The 26,723-nt window shown below is 41.9% G+C and overlaps 1 protein-coding gene across 4 annotated transcripts; it reads left to right on the top strand.

Annotated features, from left to right (window-relative positions):
• Positions 1–234: 234 nt before the first annotated feature.
• On the top strand, positions 235–26,464 carry KDF1 (keratinocyte differentiation factor 1). Of its 4 annotated transcripts, none has more exons than XM_063311884.1 (5): positions 235–653; positions 7,536–7,602; positions 15,760–16,846; positions 19,062–19,142; positions 25,602–26,464. In XM_063311884.1, exons 3-5 carry the CDS (start codon positions 15,781–15,783, stop codon positions 25,682–25,684), a joined length of 1,230 nt encoding a protein of 409 aa, XP_063167954.1. In that variant the 5' UTR covers positions 235–653; positions 7,536–7,602; positions 15,760–15,780; the 3' UTR covers positions 25,685–26,464. The 4 variants fall into 4 exon arrangements, with proteins under 4 accessions (XP_063167954.1, XP_063167953.1, XP_063167957.1 ...); XM_063311883.1 differs by having other exon boundaries at positions 7,531–7,602; XM_063311887.1 differs by lacking the exon at positions 235–653 and adding an exon at positions 4,682–4,888.
• The last annotated feature ends 259 nt before the right edge of the window (positions 26,465–26,723 follow it).

Here is a 26,723-nt window from a genome sequence, read left to right as displayed (position 1 = left end):
ATGCTGATCTTTCTCGGAGATGAGAAAGATCCCTCGCTGCCGCTGCCGCTGCCGCTGCCGTGAGATCCGGGCGACATCGAGCGGCAATTCGCCTGCGGGCACGGAGCGGAACCGAGTGCCGTCGCTGGCCGTCGGCGGCGTCGCATTCCGCTCCCCCCCCCCCCACGCATCCCCGAGAGGGTTAGCCTGCCTTCCGGAGAGGCGCGTCCTTCCAGGCAGCTCGTGCGTCACGTGGCCCAGGTGAGGGAGGGGCCCCAGACGCGGTTCACCTGGCTGGGCAGGTAATGCCAAGGCGGGGTTGGGGGCCACGATTTCCCAGGAGGGGGGAGAGAAGGGCGCCCCTTGGTGTTGGGGGAAGGTGAGCTCGCCCCCAGGGGCCCCGGAGCGGCCGGAGGCCTTCCGTCAGGAAGTCGAGGCCTGGCCCAGGTATCGCTGGTGGTGACACTTCCCCCTTGGATGCCTCGGTCCCCTCCTTCCGCCCGTGCAGCACTCCCCCCTCCCCATTTTTTGGAGTCTTTCGTCGCTGCCCGCCTCTTTCCCCCGAGGATCCTCCGGCTTTGGGGAGGAGGTCGGAGGCCAGCCCAACTCCGAAGGGCTGGGCGAGCGAAAGTTTGACATTTGCACCGCGGAGGGCCCCCGGCGCTGCGGAACAGGTAACCTCTCGCGTTGTGTCTTGCCTTGTGTAAAACTAAAGAACTGTTTTCAGCCCTCGCGCCCCCCACCCCAAAAAAGCCCTAAATCCTACGTGGTGACTCCTAAGGTCCGGCTGATTTCCCGGCAGACTCAAATGAGGTTTTTTTCCAGGTTGCTTTCTTACGTGCAGGAAGTTCGCTGGGAGACAAGTTCAGCTAGTCCGGGAACGGCTGCCTGTCCCAAAAGAGTGAAAGGGGAATGGCCCTACGGGCAGTTCAGTCTTGGCAGGGGAAGACAAACAGCCCCCCTCCAGATGTTTTGGACTTCAACTCCCAGCAACCCCAACCAGCAGGGCCAGCGGCAAGGGGCGGTGGGGGTTATAGTTCGAAAAATCTGGAAGCCGCCCAGTTGCCTTTCCCTGGTAAGACTGAGCTGCCTGTCAGGCCATTCCTTCAGAAGGATTTCATTTGCATGTTCCATTTATTAAGGTTATTGATCTGAACGTTTAGCTAATCTGATGGAGGACTGTCCGCAGACCAGCTCCCTGTAGCGCGGGTAATCAGTCCAGATTACCCGCACTCTGTAGCATATGTATCCACTCATTTTCTCTCTTTCCAGCCAGTAAAGATGTAATTTTATTTGAGCTGTAGGGAGACACCCCACCCCCATAAATTTACCAGAGACTTCCTGGATTGTAAAGCAGCTACTTGATCCTGCCCTCCCATTCAGCAGAGTCCTGCCTTAAAAGAATCTAAACAATCTATTCTGTGTTTTCTTATTTTATTTACAAAAACAACAAGGCCAAAAAGAAGTGATGTCTCTCCTAAAGTAATAGTTTGTGGTTGATTATTGTGTTTGGTGGTTGAGAAACATGAGTTTAATATTGGAAAAAGTTGTGTGGGTCTTTTAGTAGTAGTAGTCAGATGGGAAGTAACAGGAAATTACTGATGGGTGGGAGCAGTTCCCTCAAGGAATTGGTTGAAATGACACATAATAGGCATGGTTCAACCTGGTGATTATGGAAAGGTTTGCAAATGGGAGCCAAGACAGATTTGTTCAACACAATATTGGTAAGTCACCCATTTGTGTTCTAATGCTGAATATTAGCATAGAGGTTTATTGTTCTTAGCTGTTACGCTTTGGGCTTAACTTCTTAACCATATGAAGCATTATATTATTATATAATTAAGCATCATATTAACCATATGAAGCATTATTCTCAGTGAACCTCCAACCAGATGATAATTTACTCATTCCTTTTCTGCACAAATGACATTTGCAAGAATAGTCCACAGGAAGGAAGAGCTAATGAGTCTGTTTGTCTTATCTGTTGAACATACACAAACAAATGTACTACCACCTAACTGATACTTTCTAATATTTCAATCAGACCATAGCAAAGGGTTACAAAATCTTAGTTCCTATGAAAAGTTTGGAAGCCACTGCCAGTCAGTAACAACAATGCTGAGTTAGATGGAATAGCCTGATTCTGAGCTGTTTACACATTGCACTAAGCCATGATTCATTTAATTGGCTGGGTTCATAGTATGTCAAATCGTAAGCCAGGGTTACAGTCCACAGTGACCAGGATGGTACATGTTGAGTATAAACCAAGCAAACTGCATTATGATTGAGTGTGATCCATGATGCCAGTTGAATTAGTTATGTATGTTGGTATGACCTAGAAAACATGGATTGAGGTTCTTCCTTGATGGAAATGTCCCAAACTCTGGGTAGAAAGTGTGGCTGTTGACATTTGCAATTCTTTACTATAAAACCAACCAGGCTAGAGTGGTATTTCTCAAATAGATTTTGTTCAGATCCACTTTGTATGTGCTGATGCTTTTTTTTTTAATTCGTTCAACCGTGTTGGATTGTTGGAGACTGCCTGGACAAGATCCTGCAGTTTTCTTGGCAAGTTTTTTAGAAGTGGTTTGCCATTGCCTCTTTCCTAGGGATGAGAGAGAGTGACTGGCCCAAGGTCACCCAGCTGACTTTGTGCCCAAGGCGTGACTAGAACTCACAGTCTCCTGGTTTCTAGCCCAGTGCCCTTAACCACTACACCAAACTGGCTCTCTTGCTGATGCTTTACATTCAGCTAACTAAAGGAAACCTAGGCTCATTTATGAATACTTTGGTAACCTCCAGATTTTATTAATAGATTATTATATCACCCAAGACTTATAGCATTTGCACACACTTCCAATTTACATTGAGACTCCATGCAAAATGCTGAGATTGTCTTCAAAGCTTTCCTGACTTTAGCGTAAAGTCGCTCTTTGAATATGCTTTAACTTGGGGGACGTGCAGCTGTATTATAAACCACGGGAAAACAAGATGGTTTGGGAGCAGCAAAAACGAGGAGGGCTGTTTGGCTATTCCTCCAGACAGCCCTCCCCTTCAACCATTTCCCTCTGTAGGAGATTAAGCTGGGTTCACATTTCACACTAAGTCATCATTTCATCTGATGTAGCATGATATGGGAGTTCAGCCATTGTGGTTGCTAAACCATAATTGATGACTGAGCATTCTGTTTAAACCAGGCCACTTTTGGCTGATTTAACATCCAGGTTTAAAAGAAAGCCCTGTGGCTGAATGCAAGAGGTGAACTTGGCCCATACCTACACACCCCTGGTTTGGTGTCCTCAGATTCAGCTGTGATCACTCTCCCATCACTAGTATAGAAGTAAGATTCAGCTGGCAAGCCAAACAGCTTTTGTCTGTGGAAGGTGAAGAATGAACTAGCTGGTCCTTCATGTCTTGTGAAAGCAGTGAAGATGTCTTGAACCAGCCCTTTCTGTACTGAAGAAACCAAGTTATTGCAGAAGACACAGAACTTGCCTTCACTGTGTCCAGCTCTGGTGTAGAAATTTTCTTCTCTAATCATTTACTCCAGCTGTTATGCTTGCAGACTTGCATAATGGCCAGGTTCATGCAGCACACTTAACCCTAATCCCCAATTAACAACATACAATTGGTGTGTCCAGATAATGTGCTAACCCTTACTGTAGCTTAACATAATGATCACATAACATGTTAAGATAATGTCTGTGTGTTCTTACAATACGCTGAATCCACAAACTGCCCAACCTCTTAGCCTAGTTTGGCATGTTGTGAACTTAGTCACTGCACTTATATCACGATTCCAGTTCCAGAGATTATTTAGAAATGGGAAAATTGGGTATGGTTTAATAGTGCTTAAACCTACATGCCTGCTTAATTTTGCACCTCTGCTGAATTTGCATTTGGAGGATCAGGGTATTTGTTTAATTGTTATTTTTTGACTGTGCATGTGTGTATGTGTTTTGGGACTGCTAGCTTCCTTGGATGCCCAAGTGACAAACATACTATAAAATTACTCTCTTGCACCATTCTGTCACACTTTCACACAGTCCTGGAGGTATGGCTGATAGGACAGGAAAAGCAAAACAAAACACAACTGAGCAACAGTTGGTGACCTTAGTTGAAAAAAAAACCTGGCATTGTTAAATGATGGTAGCTTTGGCTATAGATGTTGGAGGTGATTAAAAGGAGGTGGATGGATCAAATCTTCACTCTGCCCCAGAACCTGGTGCTCTACAGATATGTTCAGAGTTGCAATCCCATCTAGTTAAAGATTCTGGGAAATTCAGCTTGGGCACACCTGGAGCTCACCAGTTTGGGACAAGTTGCACTAAGAAGTTTGTTTCCAAAAGCTTTTGCACCCCTGCAATGATTTTTATAAGACCTTTGCAGGAAATTTTCCTATGATTACATCTCATGCACCAAAATTTCTATTACTAGCCCATGCAGGGTCTCTGGCTGCATTTGCTTGTGAAACTGAAACTTGTGTCAAAAAGGGTTGTTCGCTAACTAAAATGAATCTCTCCTGGGAGATTTCCTGGATGCCAGAAGGCACAGCAAACATAGGTATTGTCTTGCAAAAATGGCACTCTTTCCTCCCTTCCAAGGTTTTTTTTCCCCCAAAATTCCACCTGGTTTAGTTTATTTGGGAACCACAGGCAGAGCTCCCAAAGATTCTGTAACTGGGGGAGAGAGACCAGAACTGTAGTATCTGCCTTGTAGCCTCATAAACTTTCCTAGATACATAGATGGAATGTGTTGTGACCACCTTGCTTAACGAAGAAGACATTTCAACTTTTGGTTTTTCATTTCACCATCACTGGTTTATCACAGTTGGGATAGCTGATTGGGTATCCTGCAAGCCAGGTCTGCTTTCCTAAAATACCTTCACCTGTAGCCTGAATACCAAAAGGTACGTTGAGCAAGACAGACATATTTCATGGGCTCAATTGCAAGAAGAATGCATAGTTCCTCGCATATGCAGTTGATTGTATTGCTATCACACAAGTGTTCTAGACATGCCAAAGAGCACAGCTATCCTGGCTCTGGAAACATCTGTCAAGGAAGGTACTCATTCCTCAGTCCATGTTTGAGCAACCAGGGGTCCCGAAAGCCACGTCACCAAGCCCAGTTTTGCAGTTCTCTCTCCAATACTGCTGAATTTCAGCAATGTCATTGCTAAAAATTGGTGGCACATCTCTAGTCCTTTTGAAATTGAAAATCATGAATACTATAAAGTAATTCATAAAATAGGTTTAATATAGTTTAAAAAAACTACCCTCACAATCCTAGAAAAACCACAACAAGTCTCCGTGTACAGTATGACAGGGCCCTGCCCATTTTGCAATTATGTCCTTGGTGCCCCCCACCATTGTTAAGTAAGGGCCCCCCTCAACAAAAGGTGGTCCAGCTCTGCTTTAAGTCATCTCCTCTCTCTGAACCAACAATGTTTTAGGGTTGGGGCAGTTTGCTTCATACCTGGAAACTGCTTGTTGACCCTAATCAATCTGATCCTGTCCTAACAGCCAGGAAACACACTGAGACAAGGAACTGGTCTCTAATATTTATTGCTAGTACTTAACAGGAATCCTAACAAACTGAAGAAGCGTGGGAAAAACCCAGACATATAACCCCCAAGGGTTAAGGCAGTCCCGATCTGTGTCTCTTTGAATGGCTGAACAATTCATCGGTGCTACGCATGCGCTTGACAGTCTGGATGGGAGCCCCCTGCTCGCCATCCTTACTCATGACAGATCCTCTGGCAAATATTCAGGCTTTATGATACAGTATCTATATTTGCCAGAGGATCAAATTGACTAGGACTCCAACTAGTGGCTGGAAAACATTGTACTATGTTTCCTGAGGTTTTTATAGTGCAGAGCACCTTATTTCTGAATTAAAACTGGAAGCACTTGGCTCCTGGTAAAAATTATCCAATTGCTCCCTGCATTCCTGCATGCATGGATTTAAGCTCCAGAGAAGAGTTTACACAGAAGAGCAGAGAGGCAGACTTTAAAGATAAGCAATGTTAGCCCAAGACATTACAGGTAGTCCTTGCTTAACAACCACAATTGGGACTGGAATTTTTGGTTGCTAAATGAAGCGGTCATTAAGCAAGTCCAACCTGATTTTACAACCTTTTTTGTGGCAGTCGTTAAGCGAATCACTGCAGGTGTTAAGTGAACCATGTGTTTGTTAAGTGAATCACGTGGTTCCCCACTGATTTTGCTTGCCAGAAGCCAGCTGGGAGGGTTGAAAATGACAATCATGCAACCATGTGACACCGTGACAGTTATAAATGTGAACTGGCTGCCAAGCACCCAAATTGTGATCATGTGACTGTGGGGATGCTGCGACAGTCGGAAGTGTGAGGACCGGTCGTAAGTCATTTTTTTCAGCACTGTCATAAGTTCGAACCATCACTAAACAAATGTTTGTTAAGCGAGGACTTCCTGCATCTTAGTCACCACCATTTTTTGTCTTTGATGCAGAGGTCAGCCCCAAATGGTAGACCCTTACTTAAAGTGTTGCTTGTTCTGAAATTGAGGGAGGATTATCAGAATTTGTAGTATTTGCAAGTAATCACTTTAATATATAAATGACCCCTCTCTGCCATTATCTGGATCTTGGATATCATTCAGAATTGCTATTATTGGGCTATATTGTATTTTAGAAAGCACCTCTGTATATGTTCATTCCTCAATAGATACATCTAGTCACATTTTCCAGCTCTCCAATGTGTGTAATTGAATAGCACTAAACTAAGCTTTTCCAGCTACTCTGAAGCAAGAGAAGAAATGGGAGGAGGAAGGAACACCTGAGCATACCGACTGTTCATGTAGCCCCAAGCCAAGAATTGGCCTTATGTCTGAACATTCCAGTATTTCTTAATAACCTTTTGCTATCCACCCACATTTTTAAAAAGAAGAAAACTCAACCTAACAAAACATAATCCATGTATAAGGCACTTCTTGCAAAATAGAAACGTCTTAATGGCCATTGCTTTAAATAAGCATAATATTACAAAAGTTGGCTGTTTCACCCCTTGTCAATGTCTAAAATGACAATAATTAGCAAGGACAGCTGACATAAGCAACCTGGAATTCTTTGGAAATGCAGATACTGCTGGCTTTATGATCACTGAATTCTTTTCTTTGTTTTTTGATGGTTTGAACCCTGTGGCCAGCTCTCCCATTTGATACAGCGAGCAGCTGCCTTAGGGAGATGACTTTGGCTACTGTAAAGGGTAGCAAATTCCTAATTTACTTAATTTTTATTCTCTTTTTTACTGACAGTAGGCAGGATATCCTTGTGAGCATGACTGGTTTTGTATGCAATGCACTATGATGGGAAAGAAAGTATGTTCTTCTCAGTTTGAAGCCACAAATGATTTCAGCTGGTTCTCTGCATGGAGGAACTTTCTTCTCCTTGCACCCCTCTTAACGTACGATGTTTTTCTGTGTATAACCTTTGCTTATCTCCAGATAGAAACTCTGCTTAATCAGAGCTTATCCACCAAATCACTATACAGTTTAATTCTTTTTTCTCTGCAAGCGCAGGGTCTTCTGACATGGAGGAAATAGCTGCATAGAACCTCAGTGATTCCATAAGAAGGCAAAGCAAAAGGTAACATGTCTCAAAAAAACAGGAAGAGATGTAGGTGTAATGGGATGTGGGAATGACCTTGAGAGACAGGAGGCAGAGCTGCAGATTGGACAGCTGGTGTGCAAACAGTATCTCAACCCACAGAAGAAGGGAGGCTGTGGGAAGCATCTCAGAAGGGACCCTCCCTATTTTTCCAGAGAGTAAAAGGAGAGGAAGGGAGAAATACTTTCAGTTTTATAAGATACCCTGCAAAGTAGTTCAGACAAGAAGCACAACCAGGTGGACCAGCACTATCTTTATTGTAAAGTTACATCAGTGTTTCTCAACCTTGGCAACTTTTAAGGCGTGTGGACTTCAACTCCCAGAATTCCCCAGCCAGCTTTGCTGGCTAGGGAATTCTGGGAGTTGAAGTCCACACGCCTTAAAAGTTGCCAAGGTTGAGAAACACTGGGTTATACTAACAGAATCTTGCAAGACTGAAAGTATTTCTCCCCTCCTCTCCTTTTACTCTCTGGAAAATTAGGGAGGGTCCCTTCTGAGATGTTTCCCACGGCCTCCCACCTTCTGTGGGCTGAGATAGCTTCTACACACTGGTTGTCCGGTCTGTGGCTCTCCCTCCTGTCTCCCAAGGTCATTCCCACAGAGAGAAAGGGCTTGGAAAACATTCAAACACTACCTCTAGGTGCTCTGCACTTAAAAAAAACAACAAAAAACCTCACCCCCAGTTCCTGACAACCCTATGTGTGCTTCTGAAAGAAAATGAACTTTTTAAAATCTACACAAACGAGGCAAAGAGAACCCCATTTTGCGTGATATCTGTTTTATGTAATTCTGCCATGTGTGCCCTTCTTGTGATTTATCAACAACAGATGCTGGAGTCAAGGCACTCTGCTCAATATCAAAGTCCATGTCTACTCTTGATTACCGTAAATCTTGTATAGATACGTTTCCATCTTTTGATGGAGGTCCCGATTCCCATTTTACAGTGCGAAATGCTTGGGAGTGATGGTAGAAACCTTACATCTATTTATTATTTTATTATTTATTATTATTTATTATTATTTATATGCCACTCCAATCATAACCAACTCTGAGCAGCTTACATACCCTGTTTACATAAACAAGCTTTTAAAAATACAGATTCCAAAATGTAAATAATAATATAACACAAAATACAGCACCAGAGAAAAATAAAATTCTGCATTCTTTAACCTCCAGATTACAGAAGGGAGCAGCTCACAACATTCCTGTAATGGTTGCCTATTCTAAAACACCATCAGACTCATGAGTATGAATTCAAAGATATCTGATTTATTAAAGAATAGTATGCAGGATCACAGAGAAAGCTGAGAATGATGAAAGCGCGCCAAATTCAAACTAAAAACCCTCGGTGCAAATGAATCCCTCCCCCCGTAGAATCTTCTCAAGTTCACAATCCCAGGTGCTCCTAACGGTTTCTGATGGTCTGCAGGAAAAGTCCTTGAACAGAGAACATAACCCAAACACATTCCGTTGTACTGATTTCACATACAGAGCAGCTCCCTCCCAAACAGAAACACGCATCAGCGCCATGGCATGTGAAATGTTACAATGTATAAACTACATTGAATCAGTGAACATGACAATTCCCATCCCAAAGACTGTTGCAAAAGTCAAGTTTTGATGGCTTTTCTGAAACCCAGCAGGGAAGTTGTTGTCTGGATCTCGGGGAATGCTATTCTGAAGGAGGCAGTGGCTGAAAAGGTCACCCTCTGGGGCTCTGAAGATGGCAATCTCTTGGTGAAAAGAAGTATGGTTAACAAAAGAAAAAAATGATGCCAAATTCTCCACCCTCAAATCATTTTGGGGTGGGGAAAAGTAACAAGAACAAATCATGGCCCATGTACAGTCTCATCTACTTTTTTAAATAATAAAATTTTATTAATTTTCAGAATATAGTTAAAATACAAAATATAGAATATAGAAAAGATCGAGTACAGGACTAAAGAAAAAAGAAAAACTATAAAAGTACAAAACAGACAGAAAAAAGAAACAGAAAATGACTTCCAACCTTCTCCAATACAGATATGAATGCACTTACAAATCTAATCTCTTACCATTAGAAACCTTAGTAACATTTCTATCAAATCAAACCATTTAATAATTAAAACCCAAAATCAAAACTTCATTTTTTTCTGACAAAAGCGATTGTCTAAAAGTGGTTGCCAAATAGCAACAAGTCCAGACACAGTATTTTCTCTTATCAACGCTGTCAACACAAGACGGAAGGTGAAGAAATATGATGAATAAATAAAAATGGCTTTTAAAATCTTTATTATCATACCACAAATAGGCGTGCCACCCAAATCTCAATTCATGTCCTTCAAGTTGCAATAACTTCCTCTTCTTCAAAATTATCCATTCCTTCATCTAAAGCAAACAACAGGCATCAAAATACAATTTTAAATCAGGTAAACCCAAACCACCTCATTATTTGGCATCTTTTAACAATTTATATTTAATTTTTGGTTTTTTGCCTTGCCAAATGAACTTAGATCCTTCTGCCACTGTCTGAAAGGTAAATCTGTTGTCATAATCGGTATAGTCTGAAAGAGAAACAAGATCCTGGGCAAAACATTCATCTTAATCACAGATATTCTCCCCACAAGAGACAGTTGTAGTTTTTCCCATCTTAACAGATTTTTTTTCACATCATTCCAAATTTTAACATAATTATTCTGAAACAACATACTATTCTTGGTTGATAAAATTACCCCCAAATATCTAACCTTTTTTCGATCTTAAAACCAGTCTTTGTTGTTTATTCGTTTAGTCGCTTCCGACTCTTCGTGACTTCATGGACCAGCCCACGCCAGAGCTTCCTGTTGGTCATCAACACCCCAGCTCCCCCAGGGATGAATCCGTCACCTCTAGAATATCATCTATCCATCTTGCCCTTGGTCGGCCCCTCTTCCTTTTGCCCTCCACTCTCCCCAGCATCAGCACCTTCCAGGGTGTCCTGTCCTCTCATTATGTGGCCAAAGTATTTCAGTTTTGCCTTTAATATCATTCCCTCAAGTGAGCAGTCTGGCTTTATTTCCTGGAGGATGGACTGGTTTGATCTTCTTGCAGTCCAAGGCACTCTCAGAATTTTCCTCCGACACCACAGTTCAAAAACATCTATCTTCCTTCTCTCAGCCTTCCTTATGGTCCAGCTCTCGCAGCCATATGTTACTACGGGGAACACCATTGCTTTAACTATGCGGACCTTTGTTGTCAGTGTGATGTCTCTGCTGTTAACTATTTTATCGAGATTTGTCATTGCTCTTCTCCCAAGGATTAAACGTCTTCTGATTTCCTGACTGCAGTCAGCATCTGCAGTAATCTTCGCACCTAGAAATACAAAGTCTTTCACTGCTTCTACATTTTCTCCCTCTATTTGCCAGTTATCAATCAAGCTGGTTGCCATAATCTTGGTTTTTCTGAGGTTTAGCTGCAAGCCAGCTTTTGCACTTTCTTCTTTCACCTTCATCATAAGGCTCCTCAGTTCCTCTTCACTTTCAGCCATCAAAACCAGTCTTACCCATCAACAATTCTTGACTGGATGAAGTCATATTTTTAGTCAGCATCTTTGTTTTTTGTTTATTTACTTTAAGTCCTGCCAATGACCCAAATTCTTTCCGTTTCTTCATCAGATGTTCCACAGTATCCAAAGGGTCCTGTAGTATCAAAACTAAATCATCAGCGAAAGCCCTCAGTTTAAAAACCTCTTTTTTAATCTTTAAGCCCTTTGTTTGTTTGTCTCGTGCATCCTTGTCTTGTTCCTTTTTGAATATGACATGAATCAGTTAACTCATCGTTCACAATACACCTTTTGGGGTGTATAAATTGACTCAATTCCCTGAATAAAATACTCTCCAAAGTCCATATTTTCCAAGACTTTATACATGAAAGTCCAGTTCAAATTATCGAAGGTTTTCTCTGCGTCTAGGAAAGTAAGAGCTGCTTGATACTCATTATGATAGTGTAAATATTCTGTAATGTCCAAAACAATTCTTACATTATCTTTTAGCTGTCTTTTGGGTAAGAACCCACAGTGATTGTAGTGAATAAATTCCTGTAAAAAAAATTTCATTCTTTCAGCCAGTATTGAGGCAAATACTTTATAATCATTGTTCAGCAATGAAATTGGTCTGTAATTCTTAATTAAAGAAGGGTCTTGTCCTTCCTTTGGTAAATGTGCAACATTAGCTTCTTTCCATGAATCTGGTGTTGCAGAGCCTAACAAAACAGAATTCATCAATCTTTTAAAAGGTTGAAGAATCTGATCCTCAAAACATCTATAATATAATGCGGGCAAACCATCAGATCCTGGTGCTTTCCCCAGTTTAGTTCTTTTTATAGCTTCCACTATTTCAAAAGTAGTTATAGGATTATTCAATATTGCTTTCTGTGACTGTGAAAGTTTTGGTAAATCTTGTTTGTTCAAATATTCATCTATCTTCTCCAAAGAGACTTGGTGTTTTTATACAAGTTAGAAAAAAACCCTATAAAATACTTCCTTCTCATTGTCCAATAATTCCACATTTCCTTCTTGAATATTTAATATCATCTTCTTCTCTCCTTCTTTCCTCAACTTATATGCTAACCGTCTTCCTGGTTTATTTGCAAATTCAAAATGTCTCTGTTCAGCATATTTCAACTTTATTTCTATTTCTTTCACATTCAACATTGACAATTGCTGATGTAGTAACTTAAGTTGGTACACAATATTGTTATCTGTTGGTTTTTTCTGTAGCTCAGTTTCTTTCAACTTGGTCCGATCCAAAATAGTTTGTGACTTTTGTTGGGATTTCGTCTTTAGACTACAATTATGATAAATGAAGTGACCCCTCATAACTACTTTACTAGTGTCCCAAAGAGTTTTTAAATCTATTTCATTGTCTAAGTTAATATTTTAAAAAATCATTTAATTTCCTCTTACAATCCTCCACAACCTCTTCTTTTTCTAAAATTCATTCATTCATCTCCATCTAAATGTCCTGAATGTTTTCTTTATTGTCATACCTAACAGGATTATTATCAGAAAAAGTCTTTGGTAAAATGTCCACTTTATTTCCCAAATTCCTTGAAATCCATATCATATCAATTCTTGAAAAGGATTGATGTCTCTCAATAAACAGTATAGTCCTTTGCCAGTCCTTTTTTATATCTCCAAGAGTCCACCAATGCCAAATTATCCATCAAATCAAAAAAGGATTTTGGTAACTTCCCTTGTTTAACTTTAATTTGTCTCTCAGATGTTCTGTCAATCAATGGGAAAATAACTCCATTCCAGTACCCTATTAAACACCAGTTTTGATATGAAAAAGATGACAATTCATTCAAAAGTTGCCTAAACATTTACTTTTATCTTCAGTTGGTACATACACGCCCACGGTAATAGATTTAAGTCTATAAAGTTCCACTTCAACTGCTATATATCTACCATGCTCATCAGCTAATAATAAACATGGTTTCAGATGTGGTTTAACATATAATACAAGGCCATTAATTTTCTTCAAAGCTGCTGAGATAAATTCTTGTCCCAAATTTTTATTTATCAAATATTTTATCTTTTTTCCTTATGAGTTTCTTATAGACATATTACATCATGTTTCAATTTTTTCAAATAATGAAATTTTCTTCTTTTTTGAGAGACGTTTGCCCCATTTATATTCCATGTAAGACAATTCAAGGCCATTTTTATGCAAACAATCTACCAAAGTCTTTAGAAGTAGCACCCATCTCTTCATCTTGTACTGTGGAATCCACTTGTTTAGTTCCAGATGCAGCCTTTTCAGTTGCATCCTGCTCCAACTTGGTTCCATGTCTGGCAAGAAAATCCTTAGCTTTAGGAATTGAAGTTAGTCTAAACCTTTGTTGTTGGTAAGTAAAACTTACCCCTTCCAATTTTTCCCAGCAGAAAGCAATCCCATTCTTTTTCAGAACATCAGTCAAAAAAATATATTCTTTTCTCTTTCTTAAAATTCTCACAGGGATTTCTTTCAGTACAATTATATCCACTTTGTTGAGTTTGGAATCAGAGTCATCTTGTAAGACCAATTCTTTTGTTTTTCTCCTAGCAAACTGTACCAGAACATCTCTCGGCTTGCTATTTATAGTGGCATACCTTGAGTTAATAAGAAAGATTTTTTCTATTACTTCCATCATTTTATCATCCTCCCATTCAATTAAAGCTGCCAGAGCGTGTGAAATTTGTTTATTTATTTATTTATCTGTCTGTCTGTCTATCAGTCAAATTTTTATCACCACCCATCTCCTGCCACAAGGAAGGACTGTGAAATCTGTGTAATCTTATCTTTAAGACTCTCCTCCTTGGCTTCAGGAATCCTCCTGAGCCTTAAGCAAAATTCTTTATCCCTTAATTCAAGCAGTGCAATTCTGTCAAGCTCTTTCTCCTGTCCACTTTCCAATACATCAACTCTGCTGGTTATTTGTTTCACATCTCCTCCTGTTTTCTCTAATTTCTGTTCCAATCTTTTTCCAAAGTCAGTAAATCTTGCATCCATCTTTTTTTCAAAAGCCTCAAAAGGTTGGGCAATAGATTGTGTACATTTCATAGTGAACTCCTCAAGCATGCTCTTTAATCCCTCATATTCACCAGAGGCTTGTCTTTGTACTCTTTTAGGAGCCATGGTTTCTATTTTCCTTTTTTATATATTGATTTAAAACTTCAATACTTAAAAACTTAATACTTTTGCTCCCTCTAGTGACCAGCAATATTATTTGTAATGAAAAGTAAAAATTAAAATTAAAAAAAGTAGTTGGTGGAAGGAGAAAGTTTCCAATTACAAAGTATCCAGTCACAAAGCCACAAGTTGAAATTGAAAGTCTTCCTTTATCAGTATTTAAAATAAGTAGCCAATCCCAGCTTCAAAAAACAACCACAGCAGATACTTTCCCACAGCAATTAAAAAACAAAACAAAACCAGTCCCAGTTCCAACAAAATCTTTTAGTACTTAAAAAGCTTAAAAATAAAAAATAGAAACTAGAAAATACTCACAACATTTATTCCCTTTAAAAAAAAAAATCACGGAAGCGGTTCAACTTTCAGCTTCCTTGCTCAAACTTTAATCCTTTAAAGCAATTAAAACATTAAAAAAAATCCCAAAAATAATGAAAGCTCAACCAAGAGAATCAATATTTCTGTACTGGAGAAAGCCTCTTTAAATTCAAAATTTCAAAAACAAAAAGGCGATTTTAGAAGTGGGGTGGTTGGAGTTAATGTCCGTTTTTCGGCTGCAACGCAGCTTGGAAGAGGTGGTGATCCTGCCTCTCAGCTGATAACTCACCACTCAGTCCATTGCACCATTCTCCAGCAAGGAGCAGCTGTCCAGAGGACACGGGGAATATTTCCTTGAATTCTCCTTCCTCCAGAGAATATTTTGGAGCTCCAAGGACCTGCCTGAGTCACCAAATGAACACCTCATTATCAATCCTAGCCCCGGAGTTCAGGAGGATCAGTCTGTCTGCCATTTTAGCTCCACTGGAAGCCCAGTCTCATCTACTTTTTAACATCACATCTCCTGCTGCCTTTGATTCCCCCACTCCCCTGCATTAAAGGTAGCTCCAAACCACCAAAAGGTTGCCCATCCCTGATTTAAATGTTAGATATCATGTGACGCTTGTGTCTGATGCTTTTGAAAGCGCAGTCTGATGAAGAATTTGGATTCCAGAAATGTGATTATATTTAGCCTGGTTCTGAAGAGGTGAAATCTCCCTGTCACAGGGAATATAGGAGGGACCAGGGCAAGAGACAGAGTGTACAACCACGTTAACACACACACTCACACACATTCCCAGTTAAGCCAGGTTTCTGAAATTTACGGGGCGGAGTGTGTCTGCCAACCTAGAGCTGAACATGGCATCTGTAGCTGTGCAAGTCATACCAAGAAGAGACAAGTATATGCCAAAGGTGCCAGAATTCAGAATGTGGCACTGAGAATTCAGATCCATGTGTACAGGTGCCGACCTGTTGCACAATTCATACCCAACAGAAAGACTTGGATGACAGAGGGAAGTCTTATCTGTTAGAAGAGAGAGATAAAGGTCTTTATTATATCCGGTTTGGGTAGCATGGCTATGATATCTGATCACATCTGGAGCAATTTTCTCTGTTTTCCTCTTCCTGTCAGGTCTCTTAGGGGTGGTGAGTCATGCTTGGGAAGAAACAAGAGCATTGTCAAAACATAAGCAACTATGATCAGCCCCCTCAAGATGTTGCAGTCCCACAGAGAATCAGTTCTCCTAAGGCAAGTGATATCAGCCTGGAGGTATTTAGCGGTTCTACCCCAGAACTTAAACGCATCCGCAGGCCCAGGCGGGATAGAAGAGCCTATAAAGCTGATCCCAGAGACTCCCATGGAGGCGAAGGAGAGACCAACACCTTTATACCCAGACCTGCAGAAAGTGCCCCGCCCCCGTGCTGTCCCAGTCTTTCCCAGGCCTGGAATACCTCCAAAGCAATCTTCTGCTGCCTCGTAACCTGCGGGAGCTGCTTCAAGGACTGCCGAGCCAGTATCTCATACAATAGCACCCTGACTGATGACGGGAAGAACCAGGAGTGCAATGGACGTTCACCCAACAGTCCTGCCAACAGCTCCCCCGGTGAAAAGAACGGAAGCCAAGCTGAGAAGAGCACAATGGGAAGCAGTTTTAGCTACCCTGATGTGAAACTGAAAGGGGTTCCGCTTTATCCAAACCGGAACCCTGGCTCTGCCACAGACTCCGATTCATGTTACAAGGAACCTTTGCCAGAAAAGATCCCTCAGCTCAGCATCGAGAAGCAGCCTGCCCCTACTAGCCACCGAAGCTCTGAGGAACATTATTCCTTCCATGAGTCTGATCTTGAGTTTGGTGAGCTGAACAGCTCCATGTCCAGTAGGGAGATTGATGGCCTAATCTTCAGAAAGCTCACTGAGCTCTTCAGTGTCCACCAGATCGATGAGTTGGCCAAGTGTACATCAGACACGGTCTTCCTGGAGAAGACCAACAAGATCTCAGACCTCATCAACAGCATTACTCAGGACTACCATTTGGATGAGCAGGATGCCGAATGTAGGCTGGTCCGGGGCATCATACGCATCAGCACACGCAAAAGCAGGGTCCGACCCCGTGTCCCTGCCCCGAGTCTCCCAAGTTCAGGGGAGAACATGAGCCGAGGCAACCCACCTCCCAGTGGCAATGAGACTATGCTGGCATCTTTTCTCACTAGTGAAGAAGGTATGTACGAACTTCAGTTTTTGTGTAGGAAGCAAGCACTGAGAACATGGTACCAAACGGGGGGAAACCAAATAGACGGCAGGTTGCAGTGCCACACGTGGGGCGGTATTGAGTATGTGTTGTATGTGAAATAAGTCTACGTCTTTCCCTTCTACCCCAATAGTGTCTCTATAAGGCAGATGAATAGAAAAACATCTCCGCATAACCTTCCGCTAAAAGTGATGTCTTTCAGATGTGTTGAGCTACAACGTCCATTGGACTCAACCAGCATAGCTGATGGGGAAGTCCTAGGATGCCATTTTGGAGACACCATTTATCCGAAGGGTGCCATTTTGAGAGAGGCTAAAGGAAGCATACGACCTTACGGGTGGGGCTAATCATGGGGCCCTACCATATTTCTCATTGTCACACCCAGAGTCACTGGGAATCAGGTGGCATACAAATTCAAATTATTATTATTATTATTATTATTATTATTATTATTATTATTATTATTTCTCAAGGATCGTGTGGGGCCATTAGTTACCCTGCATGCACAACCATGCACAAAACATGTCTTAGAACTGCCTAGCTTACACATATGCATGTAATTAAAGCACATTGCCTCAAATTCTAGAGCAGTGTTTCTCAGCCTCGGCCACTTTAAGATGTGTGGACTTCAATTCCCAGAATTCCCGTCAGCCATGGGAGTTGAAGTCCACACATCTTAAAGGGGCCAAGGCTGAGATACACTGCTCTAGAGGGTATTCATCTAAGTGTAAGACTGTTCTCTTCTGCAACAAGCGTTTTGCATATATGCAAATGAATTATCAATGGCTCCCTGGAATGCAAAATACAACACAAGAGAGTGGCAACACTTCTGAACAGCAGCTGCCTGGGCACGCTGCTCCTCCGCTTCCCAGGCCGCCTTGGCGCAGCTGCAAGCATCACCCTGCTCTTTTCTCGCCCCTGGGGCTCAGCCCACAGGCTACAGTGCCCAGGCAGAAGCTGGAACTTGGGCTGCCTGGGATCTGGCGCTGCCTTCGTGGATCGGAGTGGCTCTTCAGAGAAGCAAGGGTGACAGCAAGGAGAGACAGTGATGTTGGGACCCAGAGCTAGGACAAATGATGGCGGGGATGCACAAATGGGAAAATGGTCCTTGTGGAAGATCTTCCATGAGGCCCTTATTCCTCTGACAAAACAAAGAATTTTTTTTTAAGGTTCTGTTCTCTCTGGCGCCCCAAACAGAAATAGCCATGGAAGCCTAAACCCCCATATCCTAATGGGAGGGGCAGTTCTGCAGCAGCCAATTGGGACCCTGCTGGTCACCCATGTCCCCCAGGCTGTTCCTCCGCGAGACCTGGACCGTTCACGTAGAAGGGTTCTTGCCCCAGAGCAGGATGAACATCCCACCTTCCTCCCAGGGCAATGAGGGTATCATCGGCTGAGCTCCAAAGCAAAACAGTGATTTGGGGTCTTCTGAGAGGAGGTCCTCCTGTGCTTCTATTAAACATAATAATGGAACGGAAGGAATGGAATTTGAGGCTTTAGGCATATTTTTACCCTTCTGCAAAAATATGTGGGCTTCAGTCTGGAACCCAAATTGCACTACTAATGGTGGTGGTGGTGGTGTTACTACAGGTAGTCCTCGTTTAGTGACCACCATTGGGACCAGCAACTTGGTTGTTAAGCAAAGCAGTCGCTAAGTGAAACCGCCACTGTGCTTATGGTCTTACTTCAGCTCTTTTTTGCCTTATAGACCTGTGAAGGTCATAAATGTGAGGATTGGTTGTAAAGTTCATCATCATAACTGTGAACAGTCACTAAATGAGGCAGTCGCTACATGAGTGTATACATATTTTAGAGTCCCATCTGGTGCCCAGCCTCTCTCAGTCTGGGATTTCTCTTTTAAAACAGAATGGTCTATTTCTCTGTGAAATTAAACCCTCTCTCTTATAAAAGCTCAAACCTGTGGCATGACAGCATACTGCCCCTTCACTTGGCTGCCTCAAAGATCAAGGGAAACAGTTTCTTCCTTGGATCCTTACCTTGTGCAGGTCAGAGAGCGATAATTGTCTGTTGTTCTTTGCAAAGCATGCCTCTGCCTGACATAGATAATCGATCCAACATTTCTGCCAACACTGAACCTCTTCGGTGAATCCGAAGATACGTAACATGGCCCATCTGAGTTGGGTGTCTATTCAAAAGTCAACCTTTTTTGCCAACTGCCTTTCAGATTTACCTGTTCAGATATCGGTAGAAAATACAGCGGATGTGCAAGCCAGAAACATGAGGCAAGGCGGCTACAGCACAGCAGGTGATTTTTCTTCACATAGAACGGGGTGTTGGCGTGCTTTGTTTGGGGTTGGGGGCTTATGACAGTTGGGCCACTGCTGCCTTCACAAAAGAAATGGAGCTTTGGGAAAACCTACAGACATCTGCAATTTGACCAACTGTAAGGAAGAACTCAGAGTGGTAGGTGGCAGTATTGCAACTGAAACTCTCCCACAACCCAAATTCAATCCCAGCGAAAGCTGGATTCTTGGGTAGCTGGCTCAGGTCCACTCAGCTTTCCATCCTTCCAAGGTCAGTAAAATGAGTCCCCAGCTTGCTGGGGAAGGTGGCGACTGGGGAAGGCAATGGCAAACCACCCCGCTCTATAGTCTGCCAAGAAAACATCACGAAAGCAGTGTCCCCCCAAAGGGTCAGACATGACTCGGTGCTTGCACAGGGGACCTGTCGCTTTTCAAGGAAGAACTAGTGGGTTTCTACTAAGTTATTGCACGAATTTATACTTTATTTATTCTAAGATATTGCACTAATTTATACTTTATTTATACTTTATTTATGCAAGTCATTATTGACTCTTGGCAACTGCCTGGACAAGTCATGGCCCAAGGTCACCCAGCTGGCTTCATGCCTAAGGCAAGACTAGAACTTGTGGTCTCCCAGTTTCTAACCCAGCGCCTTAACCACTACACCAAACCGGCTCTCTTAAAACAATTATAGTGCAATAATAGTCATGTGTATTGGGAGAGTGGGACTGTGACTTTCTGCATTTAGAAGGAAGCCCCATCTGACTTTGGTTGTACAGAATTCACTGTCACAAGGAGAATCTATGGACCCGTGGGTTTCTCCTCCTCTTCCACCTCATGCAATTATTTCTCTGGCCAATACAAGGTGGCCCTCATTCAGCTTGTTTAGATGTTGGGGTAACACTGCCTAACTTACTAACATATTTCATGTTGCTTTGGAGGTCTACTCTGGCACATCCAGCATTGTATGCACTGAAACCTTTGCTGGTACAGTAGACTCTCCATTAACCGGAACTTAAGCAACCAGCAATCTCAAGCAACTGGCACAAAAATAGAACTGGAAAAAAACAGCACTCTCAAGCAACCAGCAAAAAAATCTGTATCTTTCTGCTGCCATCTAGTGGGTATTAGGGTTTAACAGTAACTCTCAACCAGAAACTACATTTATCCGGCATCTACAAATCCCCATGGGTGCCGGTTAACTGAGAATCTACTGTACTTCTGGAGGTCACTGGAACAAGATGAGGCAATGAAGCAGTTCTGTTTTGCTCTGTAAAAGTGAAGGCCCATATTGCTTCATGAAGCAGCTTTGAAAAGGTGCTTTGCTCAGAGCATTGTCCAAGTGAGGCACCCCGTCAGAGCTTTCCACAGCCCTACTCTGAAGCACCCATGCTGAGCATCCAAACAGAACTATGGGTATTGGCTACCAGGGAGTGAAAGTATTTCTGAGGATCCAGCTGTGCAGTGATTCCAAGAAATCTGGGCTATACCAGGAACAACTCCCCCTCCCTCCCTCCCACTAATCTATGACTCTGCTTGGATGAAGTGAGGTTATAAATTGAATATTAGAGAAAAAAATCCTCATGGTTCAACATTGTTCAGTAGTTCAAAGGTGGAACCAGTTACCTAAGAAAGTATTATGCTTCTGTTCACTGAATATATTTAAGCAGAGCCTCGATAGCCATTTGTCAGGGATGCTTTAATTTAGTTCCCTAAACTGAGCAAGGAATGGGATGCCATGCTCTAATGGCCTCTTCCGGTCCTATGATACATGCTAGGCTGATGAATGGGATAAGGTACAGTGGTTTTGCCACTGACTTCAATATGTGTTTTTGTTCATGCATCCATATGAACCCTCAGTGTGCATCCTCTGTGCATCCCTTTAGGAGCTCAGAAGAATAAGATGTCCCATCAAACCTGGGTGGGTTTTCACTTGTTCCCAACACAGAGTTCACTCACCCTGACTGCATGTCCCTTGAACTTCTGGTGTACAGGAGAGAAAGTTTGTGAGCAGACCTTGAATTTTCATTTTGTTCCTGGCCATGCTCACAGTCATTCATGCCTCTGTCACCTCTTGCTTGCACTACTGCAATGCACTCTCAATGGACCTGCCCTTGAAGACCATCCAGAAGCTTCAGCTAGTCCAGAATGCAGTGATGGATGCTCAAAGTTCTTCCATGTCACAGCTGTACTTTAGGAGCTGTGCCAGTCACTAGTTTTCTCCTAATTCAAAATATTGATTGTCCCTTTTAAAGCCCTTCACGGTTTAGGAGTTGAATATCCCTGGGACCGCTCTCTTTCAGTGGCATCTGCCCATGTAATAAGACTTGGGAAAGTGGGCTACCCCCAGGTCCCTTTTTTAAGGACTGTCATCTTCAGGGACCACAGCCTCAGCCTCAAGTCCCCTTTGGAATAGCACACCCTGCAAAATTATACTACCCCCAACCTGTTGATTTTTAGGGAAGCCATCAAAACATGGCTTTTTCAGACAGTTTTAGACATGGAGTGGTTATGAGTGGTATCCCGTTGATGTTATTTGGTAATTGGTTTTGGCTGTACCCCATGGGCTGGGATTTATTGTTTTCTAGCGTCAAACATCACACAAACGTGTGCCAAGGATATTTTTAAGCTGCTTTTTTTTAGTTGCGCCCTCATAAAGTTCTGAAATGACACAGATGTCATGGATATTTATTTATTTAATTTGTAGGGCTGCCCATCTCACCAAGTGATTCTGGATAGTGAATAGAATTTTTTTAAAATAAAAAGAATTAAAATAATACAAATATTAAAATGCATAGCAATGAGAAGAAAGCACCCGTGTAGGCAAGTGATTTAAATTAAATGATACGCATATGATAGAAAACTGAGGAAATCTTGCCCTGAAGAAAACTGCTATGGGTTTGTTGTTCACTAGCTTATAGCTGGGAAGAGCACAGTCTTCAAGGCTCATTGAAGCGTCCATAAGAGAGAGCTGCAGAAGTGAGGCAATGCTGAGAAAGGGGTGTTTCTTTGTCCTCACCAGTGTCACCAGCTCTTACCAGGGGGCAGACGTCCAAAACATTGCCGGAGCAACAGAATCATACAGGCTGATAATGCTTCTTTAAATAACTTGGTCTTAAACCATTTATGGCTCTAAAGTTAAGTTTCTGAGACAGGGCAAGGCACTTTAAGTCTGGTTTTATTTACCAATGGGGGTGCTGTCAGTCATATTTATGATGAATGAAAAGAGGATGCACGAGCAGGAAAGAAATGGCAGCCAATACAGGTAGTCCTCGACTTACGACCATTTGTTTAGTGGCTGTTTGAAGTTATGACGGCACTGGAAAAAGTGACTTGCGATCTGTCCTTGTACTTGTGACTGTTGCAGCATCCCTGCAGTCACATGACCAGAATTTGGGCACTTGGCAACCGTCATGTATTTACAATGGTTGCAGTGTCCTGGGGTCACATGATCACCATTTGCGACCTTCCCAGATGGCTTCTGACAAGCAAAATCAATGGGGGAAGCTGGATTCGCTTAGTGACCACATGATTTGCTTAATGACCATGGCAAAAGGTAGTAAAATCTTGCACAGTCACATGGTGCCTCACTTAATGACTGCATCGCTTAGCAACTGAAATTCTGGTACCAATTGTGGTTATAAGTTGAGAACTACCTGTAGCTTTCATGACATGCAAAAGCATTAGTTCTGAAATCTTGGTTGGGATTTGCCTGTTCACTTAAGCAAAATAAACTACTCAAGAATGAATTAAACCCATTGAAACTATTCTCACAGTGGGACTTAACTGTGACCAAGTACCCATATACACATATACATAAACATAGTATAGTTTGTAATATATTTATATATATAAAATGTAATGTTGTTCTTTTCCTGCTAGCCATGGAGAGAGGCAAATGTTATTCAAGGTATGAACGTTTTGTCCTTGGATTGCTGCATTGAAGTACTTCAGGTTCTGCTGGCTTCTGAGGTTGCTTAAGGCATCACAGAGCCTTAAGGGCTAGGAACCTGCTCTTGGCTTTTTAATGCCACCTGAAATTCTCCAGTTTCAGAATTCTGTTATCCGGCACCAGATAACCAGAAAACTCAAGAGAAGGGGGAGGGAGGTGGTTAGAATAAATGACTGTAATTGTAATTATGGAATGTAAGCTCTGGCCTTTAATGGAAAATCAATCAAGCCAAGTGGGGAGCAAACAATCCTTCAGATTTTACCAAAAGGCAGACTCTAGCCCTCATGGCTGCATACTTCTAGGAGGGCTCCATTGCTTGCCTGGGACTCTAAAGGGCTTCCATGTTTCTATATCCCTTTTCAGAAATATATTTTTCCCCTTTAAAATAAGGGAGAGGATGCCTCAGCAGTGGGGGAGATCTTCTCTAGCTTTTACTACAGTCCTGAAGCCAGTCCAGTGAAGTTGGATGAGAACTAGAGGGGTTGACCATAAAGAACAGGGTGCTTCAAAACCGGGGGATGGGGGGTCACTGCAGGTATGTCAGGACAATTTCCTTTTATTATTATCACCAAAGAAGCAACACGTGCAAAAGACATATGGGTATAATCAACAAATTAGCTAATTCTAAGCTTCAGAATTCACTTTGGGCACTCAGATTGAAGTGAGATCACAGTCCTCACCAAAGGCCTACTTATAGTACACCCCAAATTTCTTCATTCCAGTAAATGGAAAAATGATCTTCACACATTCAAACACTGCAATCTAGTGCAGTCAGATGGAAAATAAGCAGTGGATTAAAAAAAAGAGATTAAAAACTAAATTGGAAAAAAGGGATAAACAATTTGAATCTGTTTTTTACTGTTTAGAGCAAGGTTTCTCAAACTTAGCAAGCTGGCTGGGGAATTCTGGGAGTTGAAGTCCACATGCTGAGGTTGAGAAACCCTGGTTTAGAGTTTCCCTCAATAAAGGGCAAAATATGTCAAGAGGAAACGAATCCAGTTATTGCCGAAGCAGTAATTTTAACGGTGTTTTATCTAGCAGTAAATCTTCTGCCTGCCCCTACTTTGAAAAGAAGCCACTGCCATCCTTTACCTGCTTCTTCTTGGGAGGGTTGAAGTACCTTATGCTACATTAACAGTGCCTCTTAGCTTTTAACCTTGAAGGACACTTAACCATGGTAAAGGGGACAACCCATTTCCATACTGTTCCCAAGAGAACCACAGGGATGCCTCCATGTGCTTCCCAGGGGTTGAGATCAATTCAAAGACATCTTTACTATTTCTTTAATAGCTTGGTTGAGCTACATCCTCTCAGCTGGACACGGGAATGGCTGGGTGAATTTCTTTGGTTTAATGTGGGCTCTTGGGTCAAGTATAAACAGGGCTGGGTATCCATAACTGCAGTGTCGTGAGAATTGGCTGAAAATGTAAGCTTTCATCTGTCTAGTTTAAAAGCACACATCCCGCTTTCATGGCTACAGAGAGCCTCTCAGAAACCTGTAAGTGAGGTTTGGTTGAATATTGTTCTTTAATTTCTAAGGCTTTAGTGTTCCTTCTCTTGACAAGCAGAAATGGGAGTTTAAAAATGCTGAGAAGTTGGGGGGAGGTTAGGTAAGTACAAACAGAGCCAGTTTCTCGACATCACGGTTCTTGAATGCAGCATATGGAAAACGTTGGAAGGACAGAAAACAAGGCACAATGTATTTCCCTTGTCCATTATTTCAACAGTTCACATTTGTTGGAATTTGAACCACTTGAAATTCTTTTCACTTGCACGAGCGACTTCCTGTCCTATTTTGTTTATATATAATTTTTATTGAAAGATTAGAAAATTACAGAAACTTAAACAGAAAAAAGAAAAAACATAAAAGAATAAAAGAAAAAGTGAAAAACAGCAAAAGGCAAAGAAATAAGAAAAGACAGCCAAAGAAGCAACTTCTGATCTTCTTTGTAGCAGTTATAGACCTGACTGTCACCATGTCCACCCTCCCAAATTACGTATCTTGCTTCCCTTCTTCCCATAACCCATTTTAATCAGTGAACCCCAAAATCACCAATTCATTTTTATCCATTTTCAGTGCTTCCTGTCCTATTTTGGAGGGGGGCAGCTAAAAGTTGTAGCAGTGTCACATGTCCATTCCATAACAGTAGTCTTCACATTCTACATCAGGTTTTCTCAACCTTGGCAACTTTAAGATGTGTGGACTTCAACTCCCAGAATTCCCTAGCCAGCCATGTTGACTGGAGAATTCTGGGAGTTGAAGTCCATACATCGTAAAGTTGCCAAGGTTGAGAAAACCTGGTCTAGATTTTGACAGAGTTTATGCAAATCAGTACAATTTTCAAATTATTATCATTCACAAAATTGGAACTTTTTTTGTTGGGAGGTTATATGCAGCTCTGGTTACAATAAATTGCTCCATCTTATCCTTTCAGCATGCTTTATGCTAGCTTTTGTTTCTTGTATGTAAAACTCTTGTCTTCCCCTTTTAATTCCCCTTCCCCTGCAGGATCCCCGCTGAGTAGAGGTTCTTCTTTCCAAGATACAGAGACAGACTCCTCTGGAGCCCCCCTGCTTAAAGTATATTGCTGAGAAACATGGACCTTGGGAACCCCCAAAAGCAGCAAGGCCTTCAAGTCAGCCTCACTAGCAGGTGGTGGAGACATAGTTTAGAAGCGAAGCAATTGGCAATGAAGCGATTCAAGCCATCAACTGTGCCTTCCCAGGAATACTTGATTTCTGTTGCCATTTTCCAAGGTTGATCCTGCTGTAAACTTGCTTTAAGGTGACCATTGGTGCTTTTTGACGATTTCTTGGCCAATGTTGATCTCTGCTTGAGATGTGAATGGATGTTATGTAGCAGTGACAGCTTTTTGCACATATTTTTTCCTTTGACCATTCAACTCTCCCTCTACCCTTGTCAGATAAAAATTCACATCTGCATTTTCTTTTGCAGAATAAAAGAGATCTTCTGCCTGTCAGGCTTATTCATACAACAGACTATCTGTCAGTGGCTTGTCATTCACTCTCTCATTGGGAATTCAGACTTGATTGTTCTCATGTAATTCCCCTACCCCTTAAAATATGCACTCTTAATTGTAAATAACTCACCAGAACTGATGATGAAATTTTGTTGATTTAGGGAATATGACAATCCCTCCACTGAAATCTTCAGAAACTCTGTCTTTCCTGTATTTTATTTTATTCTCTTTTCTTTTTCCCCGCCTCATGTGAACCATGGGGTGTCTAGACTGTCTGGAAATGCAGGGTTTGGGGAGAGCTGTTATTGCATCTTAGAGTATTTTGATTCCTATTGTGCTTTGGTGTTGTTGTTTTTTTAAAGAGCAAATAAAGTGATATTTAAACAATGAATGTTGAAAAGTTGCCCCCATAGTCTCATACAAAGGGACTAATTTAATGGCTAGAATTTCTGAGAGTTGTAATTTCAACAAAATTGGAGAGGACACCAGGCTGGAGAAAGGTAATTTACAGGATGGCATCTGAGAAAGGAGTACAGTACTCTTTGGGGGGCGGGGGGTAAAAACATTTGCACAGTGTTCTAACAGTTGTTTCTGGCTCCACTAGGAAATAAAATTTGACTCTTGTGTAGAAAAATGTCATGTGACAGCAA

The sequence above is a fragment of the Candoia aspera genome, chromosome 10, assembly GCF_035149785.1.
Source record: "Candoia aspera isolate rCanAsp1 chromosome 10, rCanAsp1.hap2, whole genome shotgun sequence".
Taxonomy (NCBI): domain Eukaryota; kingdom Metazoa; phylum Chordata; class Lepidosauria; order Squamata; family Boidae; genus Candoia; species Candoia aspera.
The sequence above is the reverse complement of the archived record's forward strand: the minus strand, read 5'-3'. Positions and strand labels throughout refer to the sequence as shown.

Coding starts and splice junctions, on each gene's coding strand:
- KDF1 (XM_063311884.1), top strand. CDS start 15,781: ATGCTTGGGAAGAAACAAGAGCATTGTCAAAACATAAGCAACTATGAT. Junction 16,847..19,061: donor TTTTCTCACTAGTGAAGAAG/GTATGTACGAAC, acceptor ACTGCCTTTCAG/ATTTACCTGTTCAGATATCG. Junction 19,143..25,601: donor AGGCGGCTACAGCACAGCAG/GTGATTTTTCTT, acceptor CTTCCCCTGCAG/GATCCCCGCTGAGTAGAGGT.